The sequence below is a fragment of the Pholis gunnellus genome (genome assembly GCF_910591455.1).
Source record: "Pholis gunnellus genome assembly, chromosome: 13".
NCBI lineage: Eukaryota > Metazoa > Chordata > Actinopteri > Perciformes > Pholidae > Pholis > Pholis gunnellus.
In genome coordinates this window covers 15,256,218-15,265,919 of record NC_136540.1, presented here as the reverse complement: position 1 = coordinate 15,265,919, position 9,702 = coordinate 15,256,218, and the positions used below count along the sequence as shown (strand labels likewise).

At 44.4% G+C, this 9,702-nt stretch overlaps 1 protein-coding gene across 1 annotated transcript; it reads right to left on the bottom strand.

Annotated features, from left to right (window-relative positions):
• Positions 1–1,196: 1,196 nt before the first annotated feature.
• prr7 (proline rich 7 (synaptic)) lies at positions 1,197–9,447 on the bottom strand (the record flags this gene model as incomplete). Its single annotated transcript, XM_079171930.1, has 2 exons — positions 1,197–1,843; positions 9,099–9,447. 2 exons carry the CDS (start codon positions 9,445–9,447, stop codon positions 1,197–1,199), a joined length of 996 nt encoding a protein of 331 aa, XP_079028056.1.
• Between the last annotated feature and the right edge of the window lie 255 nt (positions 9,448–9,702).

Sequence of the window (9,702 nt, the reverse complement as noted above, 5' to 3'; positions counted from 1 at the left end):
GCAAATGAATCCAGAACACGTCTAGTGATGTTAATGGCTTTAATTTCAATTTAAAAACGCTCCAGAGAGAGGAATCCAATATTTTATGGTATTTTGCAGTGACATTTTCTCCTCCTTAAATGATTGGAAATGAAGAAGCCTAGCTGGTGAAGATGTTTTTTATTTCACAAGAGAAAAGGCATTTGTCACAAAGCTTAGAAGAATGATGATTTGTACATGAAAAAAAAAAGTTTTTCACTCAAATGACCCAGCTGACGTCATCCTGTGAACACCAAAACCCGAGCTTCCAGATTGAACACAAACGGCAACAGTGTAGTAAAGACATTGCAAACAACGAAGCAGCATGATACAAAATGCAATCCAAGCACACTTGGTTCTCTGGAGAGCTTCTCGTACTCTACCTTTTTTGTTTTGTCTGTCCGTGTGAAAACTGGCCTTCGGGCACTAACGTCACGAACACGGTGGCCCGAGTCCCACTGAGGCGTCGCCACGTGTTCTTTTGAAACTGTAAATACTCAGACAGACGAGCTGTGAGCAGACTCTCCGAAGAATCGGAGCACATAAAAGAGGAGAGGTCGTCGTGGGCAACAGACAGTTCCCGGGAGCCATGGCAACGGCAGACTGGTACAATAGGTTGCGCCGGCAGAGAGAGAGAGAGACAAGATGGGTTGAGCAGAAAGAGAGGGCGACACGAGAGGGGGGAGGTGGAGATGAAAATGAAGGGAGTCTGGATGAAAGGTAGAGAGGCAGCTGTGCCTGTCGATCGTCCTTTTACCGCGTTACTGGTCCTTTTCTCTTCTCCTCTGTTGTTCAAAAGAACCTCGACTCAATTAGCGTCAATATGACACCGGGATGCCTCTCTGTGACTTAACAACGCTGTGAAACGCAGTGTAATTTCCTCCTTTACTCACACACCATGCTCGAAATCCAACGATCCCAGCAGAGTAAGTGGCGCCCTTCGCCTACAGAGCCGCGCGGGAAATTTAACTCCTGACGCCTGTCGCAGCTCTTCAACCCTCCTTTTAGCTCTTTCAGGGAATTTAATCTCTACTACTAGCGGTGTTGGTGCTGCAAACATGGAGGCACAAAGGAGGTACTAAGACAGGAAGTCTGTCTTTGTAGATCTCCTCCTTGAAGGCTCTTCAGAGATGGACCAACTTATTGGTTAGTTAGACTCCTCCAGTAAGCGTCCAGGTCTAGACAGCGGTGCTACGACCCAGCAGGGGGAAGGCTGTTGGCAGGCCACAGCTGGGCTCTAGACCCCTCAGACTATGGACCCCCTGAAGCCCCTGTAATCCTCCTTGGAAACCCTGGATCCCCCCTTGGAGTCCTTGTATGCCTCCTTGGAGTCCTTGTATGCTTCCTTGGAGTCCTTGTATGCTTCCTTGGAGTCCTTGTATGCTTCCTTGGAGTCCTTGTATTCCACCTCTCAGGCCAAGTCCATGATGGTGAGTCCTGGGCTCTCGGCGGGGCATGGTAGCCATCGCAGCGGCAGCCTGGATGGAGCGGGCCCCCGGCGGGGTGAGGTTGTTGTGGTTCAGGTCCATGTTGGACAGGAGATGACCCAGGGAGTCCCAGCGCTGGGACGAAGGCAGGCGTATCAGGGAGGAGTAACCTCGCTCGGGGAACACAGCCGTCACGGGAGGCTTGCTGGTCTCGGATGTGAACACCGGAGCAGGATCCTGGTGTTCCCTCAGAGGCGGAGGTGGTGCGGCTCGGAGCGGGGCTGGCTTCAGGTAGGTGCCCCCCCGCGGGTCGGCCAAGACCTCACTGTAGGGCGGAGGAGGATCTTCCATCAGAACTGCCTCCTCATAGCAGGGTGGTTTCCCAAATAGGTCTGTGTCTGGGAAAAAAAAGAAGACAACGGTTTAGGACACAAAATCACTTAGTTTGATTTCGGAAATATTCTTCGTTTGGCTTAAAATAACCATGAAAGTGCCGTAACTGCATTATGCAAGTCACGTGAGGAATAAATCAACGTTGACTTCTCGTTTCACGACGAACACCGGTCCTCCTGGCTGAAAGGTTGTTGGTCCCATTCACCTCCCATCCTGCCCACTCTGCATGTGCTTTTTCTGTCTCTATACTTCCATACGGATTATTACGTATATAACGTACAAAAACCTTTCGTGGGATATCTACGAATTACAGTGCACAATGTTTTTGTAGGTATAGCTACGAATGCTGAATGAGACCAGCCTGTCACAACATACACCAACATTGCTGCGAGTCAGCTTTGCTGCCAATTTGCCCCAGAGGCCAACTGCAGTACTGCAACCTAAAATAAACCCCCATCCCCATAGACCACCATGATAATGGGACACCTGTTAAACTGTTGACAAGACATATCAAACGGCATATAAGGTCAATAATTACTCTTTCTGGTAGAGGCTAGAAAAGCTGACTATAGACACTACTGAGCATGTGCACTGGGCTGCTGACACTGAAGTAATATCCATACAAATACATGAATATACACGTGTGTGTCAGTGTGCAACACAAAACGCACTTCATCTTCAGGTCACAAACCGAACACTTGCAATACACAACGTCCTGCTGTGATGCATGTGACAGTGTGTTCAGCTGTTAGAACAAAAACCATCACAGCACATTTGGTCTGAACTCTCTCTCTCTCTCTCTCTCTCGCACATATTTTCCTTTATCACTCGCTCATATTTCAGGCGCACTCGTTTCCATTTGAAGACTGAAGCATCGTTGCTAATGGAGGAACTGCAATGCAGCACTTTGTGCAACAAGATAGATAATCACATTGTGAGCAGGGTGCCGCTCTCCTTTTTCACTGAGCCCCGTTGTTCCCCAACCTAAACAGTGCTGTTGTGTACTGGTGTGTTTCAGTCCATTTGATCGATTATTAAATAGAGGGGTATTAATGACACAAAGCTTGTTTACATTTTGTTATGGGTTAATAGGATTTAAATTTGTTTTTGTGCCTGGGATGCTGCAGTAGATCAGCAGCTCAATCAAGGAGAGCGTAAACAGGTTTGCTTAATTATGTCCTTTTAGCAGGGAGGGGCTGGGCACTGTTAAGATGTAGGGAGATAGGGGACATCCTTCTGCAGTAAATTATATTCTGTTATATTTAGTTGTGCTCATTGGTATGTAATACGAGCCCATAGATAAACTGTGTAGTCAGCGGTCATTTTGAAACCTTTTATTAATGGTGATTTCATTATTTTGTACGACTTGGATGTCTGCTTGGTTTGGCTCCCCCTGTGCTCCCTGGGCAGGTGGTATGTTCCAGTTAGATGAGAAGCTGAGAAGTTTGAACCTCATTCATTGGAGCAGAGGTAGAGAAGAGTTGGCAGCTTGCTGTGAGTCTGCAGACTTCCTTTATTTGGTGTCTTTTTCTTCAGTTTAGTTTTATTGAAATTCCCAGGTTTCATCTTCATCCTTTTGTTTGAGTAAACTTTTTGTTAATAATACCAGTTTTTTTTTTTCGCACTAATGCTTATGAACCGGGTTCCCTTTTTAAAGTTTTCCAGTTCCAACTCATCTGGCCTTTATATGTGGTGGCGGCTTTACACACATAGAAACACCATCATATTGTATTCCTGTTTGTTCACATCTGATCAATAAACAAGTTTACATTTACATCACACGTGTCATTACGACACAAAGTGATGATGATTCATGGGTGTCTGAATCTACTTCTGGAGTACTGAATGAATAAAGAGACAGTGTTGGTTGTGGTTTGACATGATCAGCAACATTGTTTTCATTGAAATCTGCTCTGTGTTGTAAAATATGAGCACAGCACAGTCAAATCAACGCTATTACGATTATTTACTGCAGTATTTTGTTCACCAGCAGCTATATTCCTTACTTGTTCTCCACTAATTGGACCCCTGTTGCTAAATAAACCAGTTAAAGATTCAACAGGGAAATGTTCAGACTGATGCTGATAATTGGACACAAGTTCAGTGTTTTCAGCAGAAACACCTGCACAGGTTTTTCAGTTGTCACGGTGCATTTAAAGAGTGCTGAGAATCGTCAACAGACTCCCTGTGATAATCTGAGGGCATTTCAGCAGCTACAGCTGACATGAGTAATGGAGCGATGTTCTTTTTTTAAAAATGTATTCTATTATATCAGATACAATTTCCCATCATGTGGTTGAAACGGCAGAAAACAAAGCGCTACATTTGGCTTCTTATTGGAAAAAAATTGATTTGACATTTTCTTCTGGCTGATATTAAAGAAAAAAATACTGAATATGTTCGGTTTAGAGTAGAGATATACAAGCACACAAATACGATTTTTCAGGAAATTGCATCTATGCTGCAAAACAAAAGTTCACACCTGCAACATTTTTCTAAAATGCCTCTAACCTTTCAGAGAGCCTGTGGGCATACTGTAAGACGGAGTCTATATTCTAACGTATTGTCAGTACAAAGGAAAATATGTTGGGCCCCCGGTAACACGCATCAGTCTTACGGCTTTTCTTTTTGGAACAACTGGAAGCCGTTTCTGTGTCCAGGCTGATGAATCTGCCCAGATCCTGATCAATACTTGTCGAAATGTTGCACAAGCTCTCTGCTTCTGCTTCAACAGTAACTCGGCTTATGAATTTCTTGCAGAGGCTCTTTTGGGAAAAAAATAAGTATCTTCGGCCTTCGGTAGCTGCTACCTGAATGTTTTGTATGCTCGTCTTTGCAAATAGGCGAGGAGAGATTATAGCGTCTGATCTTAGCCAATCCATGTCGTTGGTCGTGACCGTTGAAAACGGGGACATTTTTGTGTTTTACAGATATTTGTCAAGACTCGGGGAAACCCAGCTTGAAAAGTGTGACAACCCTACACAAACGATAAAGTTTGCTGTCTGTTGGTGGAAAATATGAATAACTATTTGAGTTCCAAGTGTCCCCGATGACCACAACCAATCCACAGCTTGAACCTGTTTACATCCTCAATAGCAAACATCCCAGTGGTGAATCAACAGCTGTTTTGTTGTACTGTTGCCATGGAGCTGTATGTATTTATAGATGCAAATGTGTGTGCGTGTGTGTGTGTGTGTGTGTGTGTGAGTGTACCTGACCAAAGTCCATCCCTCCTACAGGATCAGACTTTCATTGTTAACTCCCCCGTCCATCTCTCTCTGCTGTCATGAATACCAGCTGCCAGGACAGCTTTAAATAAACATCAGCAGAAACACACGGGACTGATGTTCTGAGGATCAGAGGGGTTTCGTTTGCAGCAGCTCTGTGAGGATAAAGTGTGTGACTGTGTGATACAGTGATCTGTGACAGCTACTGTATAAATCACGGTGATCACATTGGTCATGGTGAGTGGATTACACTGAAACATGACTTACAGTACGTGTGGTTGAATCTGCACTACATCCTTTTATTCATTTTAGGTGCAGTTTTATTCCTGTATACCAGGGCCTTGTTTCAGAAAGCAGGTTTAACAAACTGATCCTAAACCTGGACTCTTGAGTTTGTTCACTCTGCTCATGCATGGTGAATGGAAACTGGCATCAGCAATGGAAAGTCAAGGTGAATTGATGGATTCAAAAACACTGGACTTTCACCCGGGTGTCCACTGTTCATGTCCCATATGAAACCAGTTGTCAATGTTGGTTTATTCACCACGTAACTTCTGTGCTTCAGTAATGCCATCCGTAGTTATTTGAACCCAAACACCGATCTTGTTCATGATTTGTCCAGTTCAGAACTCTGTGGCTGCAGACGGCTGCAGAGGAGGAATCATCACCCACCACTGGTCTGAACTGAGCGTCTTATGAGAGCTGCTCCCAGTGTGAACATCCTGTCAGAGCGAGACATGCTGGCTGTGTGGGATGACAGCTGAGTGATGCATGACATCTGTGTTTTTGGAGCAAAACTCGTACGTTGTTTTTACCGTCTTTAGATGATTTAAAATGATACTGTCTTTGCCGTAAGCATTCAATGCTCTCGTCTTCTGCTGCCAGTTCAGTTTTTGTTTCAGATTTAACTGTATGATCATTTTTGGAGAATTTCATTATGTTTTACTGAAAGATGTTTCTATTATTTTGTGCATTTATATCCATGAGCGTACGCTAAATAGAAACACTATAAGCTGCAGCCTCCGTAAAATTGTCTCAACAAAAGCTTTACGTTACAACCTTGATGAAGTTATGTTTTATTGCAGGATTTTTGTTTTGGACCACTTCAGTTTTAGCTAGGTGTGCCTAATAAACTGGCACCTGAGTGGCATCGGGTTAAACAAACAAGATACATGTTCATTCTTAAGCTTTGAGTGATCAAATTCCCTCTCTAACGCCTCTTGGATGCATTTACACTTGGCTTCTATGATACTGCGTAGCTATCTGAAGAAGTGTAAATTGGGTAGAAGTCAAATGAGTGTGAGAGAGCTGATGTGATTCTGCTTGTGATTCCACCACTCGCACCATCTCCACGCCCCTCTCTCCCCTCCAGTAAATACGACTGAAGCAGCTCCTGGCTCCTCTCTCAGTCCTCTGTTGTGCTCAGCTGGTCGGCACCTGCTTCTCTTTTAGCTCTGCTGCTGCCTGGATACTAAACCTCTTCATCAGTCTGCTTTGTGACCGAGACTCCAGCAACCTTTTGTTTTATCTGTTGCTGTCTGTCTGTGCTCATTAAACATCTTTGACAGCAGCTGATGCTCGTTTACTCACTGTAGCTTTCCTTCCACTCTCCAAAAATCCCTCTTTCCCACGTCTTTACTCTCTACAGATATTTGGAGGTTCGTGCTCTTCTTCCTCATGCATTGCTTTCTAATTCTTCTTTTATTTTAAATGATTTTCTTTGAATCATTTTAGGATTCATTCTTCCTCTCCATATTGTTATGTAAGAGACAACAGCATCTTTTAATCTTTGCAAAGTTAGTATTTGATGAAACACTGTTGCACATAACACATCTGCTGTACATGTTGCTCTAATGTCACTTAGAGCTCGTAAGATTTTCATTGGGTCCCTCACTTCCATATATGACATACCTAAAGAGTCAGTATTTTAAGTGAGAATGTGTTTTACCAGCTGGATCAACAACTGAACCAGCTATTGCTTTTGCAGGGGGGGACGTCATCTATCGGGTGGCTGTGGCTGTAGCTAAGGAGCAAGCGCGAGTCATACACTAATTAGAAGATCAGCGGTTCGATCCCCGGCTCTCGGATCCTTCTCCAGTCCGGACGTCAAAGTGTCCAGGGGCAAGATACTGAACCCAAACCCAGAATTGCTCTAAAGGCCGTGCCATCGGTGTGTGAATGTGCTTTACATTAGACCTTGATGAGCAGTTTGTCTGCCAACAGCGTATACATGTGTGTGTGAATGGAGTAAATGTTGGCATTTAATATAATGTACAGCTTTGTACATTACAAACTGGATGAGAGACGAGAAAGGTGCTATTTAATTGCATGTCTATTGACCATTTATCTGTGCTGAAGCCAGAATACCAAGGCTGTTGTAAATTAACTGTTTATGACCTATTTTCAGTCTCGTTGGCGGTGTGGCTCTACGTCTAGCAAAGTTGATTTTAATTGGTTAAAATATCTCAATATCTATATTGATTGACATTACATTTATAATAAACATTTGCGGTCCTGAGACAGTGAATCCCACCAAACTCCTGACTTTTCATTATGAAATTTGGTTCAGATATTCTACGTTACTTTGAAGAACACCTTCAATGTATTAAGGACCAATACCCCTAGTTAATCTGCCAAAGTACAATCAATGTCTACTAGTGACTGGTCATTACAGTGTTTTATATATATATATTTCCAACGGGGGTAGTATCTCGCGACCCCTTGTGGGGGTCCTGACCCCCAGGTTGGGAACTGCTGAAGTAAAAGAAGAGTGACTCAGACTGCTGAAGCCTCACATTAGCTTTTGCTGAACTTGAGAATACATTCTAACTCAGAACAAGGACATTTCTTAAAAGCTAATTACAATGGGAAGAGAGGGCTTCATGGAGGAATGATTACAGTGATCAATACATCTTTCTACATACATAAGGGAAAAACCTATCCTTTAAGATGGAGACCCCTTTGTCTCTGTCTCTCTGTGTGTTCTCTCTCACCCAGCGGTGCTCCTGCTAGCGCTACACTCTCCCTCTGTCTCTTTCTTGTCGTCGTTTTGTTTCTCTCCGAGTTTAGCCCGGTCGTGTTGCTACTCGCTCCGTCACCACTGGGCCTCCACAGTCTCCACCCACGCCTCAGCGGCAGCTGTCACCATAACGCCCCTGCGGGGGAACACTGCCCGGCAGGCAGGGAGGTGGAAGCTGGGAAGCGAAGTGTCTAAAAGAAATCTGACAGTGGAAAATGAAATCCCCCTCCTGTCTTCTGCCTCTCTGTCTGCATCTGAATTCCTCATATGGATGTTGTGAATTTATTCCATGTTTCTCATTCTTTTTGTATTGTGTTTTTTGTTCAAGAGTGCACATTTTGCATCTTATGAATGAAATACGCATTTGGTCCGTAAATAAAGGGAAAGAGGTTTGACATGTCAGTAATTTTTCACTCGGCATTAGAGAAGAGATTAATGTTCTGCTTGAGAGAAGACCTGCAGTGAGTTTAGTGTTGAGGCTAATGGATGCAGTAGTTAATATTTAGAATGCTAGTGTTGAAATACAGCTTGGGAGAGATGATGGCTTATCAATGGCTACGTATTGATTCATACACTATTGAGGCCCAATATCTTGAACAAAAAGCAGCTGGAATTGCTGGTGAGCAGCTATGAACAATTCGATTGTTACGGTCGATCACGTAAAAATCGTGAAGGTTGTTAAAATGGTGTTGGAGTTTGTGGCTTTTTAATCTCACGAGAGTTTGACCGCCGATTGAACAAACACTACATAATCATTGAGCAACAGCATAACTTTCACTTGATACCAGTTCTTCCTGTTAGCATGCTTTGTGCTCTTGAGATCTGAAAGGTGCATGATACCAAATGTTCAAAAATGTGCCCCAAGTTCCTCCATTACATCCTTCCCCACTTCACCTTTCCTCCGCTACATTTCCGAGTAAAACTGTTTAAAGAACCGTTCAGCAACAGCTTAAAACAAAGTACAAAAACATAGTACTCTACAAACACAGTAGAATAACAATTCCTTTGCGTTACCTGGCATGCTGACCCAGTTGGCCTGTGGCATGAGATGAGGGACCTGCAGAGGAAGAGGCGGCGACAGGGTTTGAGGAGGGCAAAACTGCGGAGGCTCCCTGGGCAGCTGTAAAGGTGGTGGTGGAGGCTGGGGAGGAGGAGCAGGAGGCGGGTATCCCCCGGGGTGACAGCTGAGTGGCTCCATCTCCACGGTCCGCAGACATTGCTCCCTCAGGCGCTCCTCGTGGCGGCACTTCAGCCTGCGCTGCAGGAAGCTGCAGAAACAGCAGAGCATGACGATGACGGCCCAGACCAACCAGAAGCCGGCGAAACAGGCCAGGAAGGTGTAGGTGCCCTGCGACATCACCATGGCGGTGACGGGATGGGCTGAGAGTCCCCCCGTCCCCACGAGGCGATTTCAGACCCACAGGATGGGATGAACGCGAGGTCCTGTTGTCCTCTGAACGCTGTTAAACTTGGCAAGCTTGTGGCTCGTATCTCTGGGGTCAATAAAACAAATTCTGGCACTTTTATCACATTCTGTGATTAAAAAAAGATATTGCTGATTAAAATGCTGCTATTCTATGGCCTGTAATCCAACGTGGAAACTAACTAAATAAAAGCA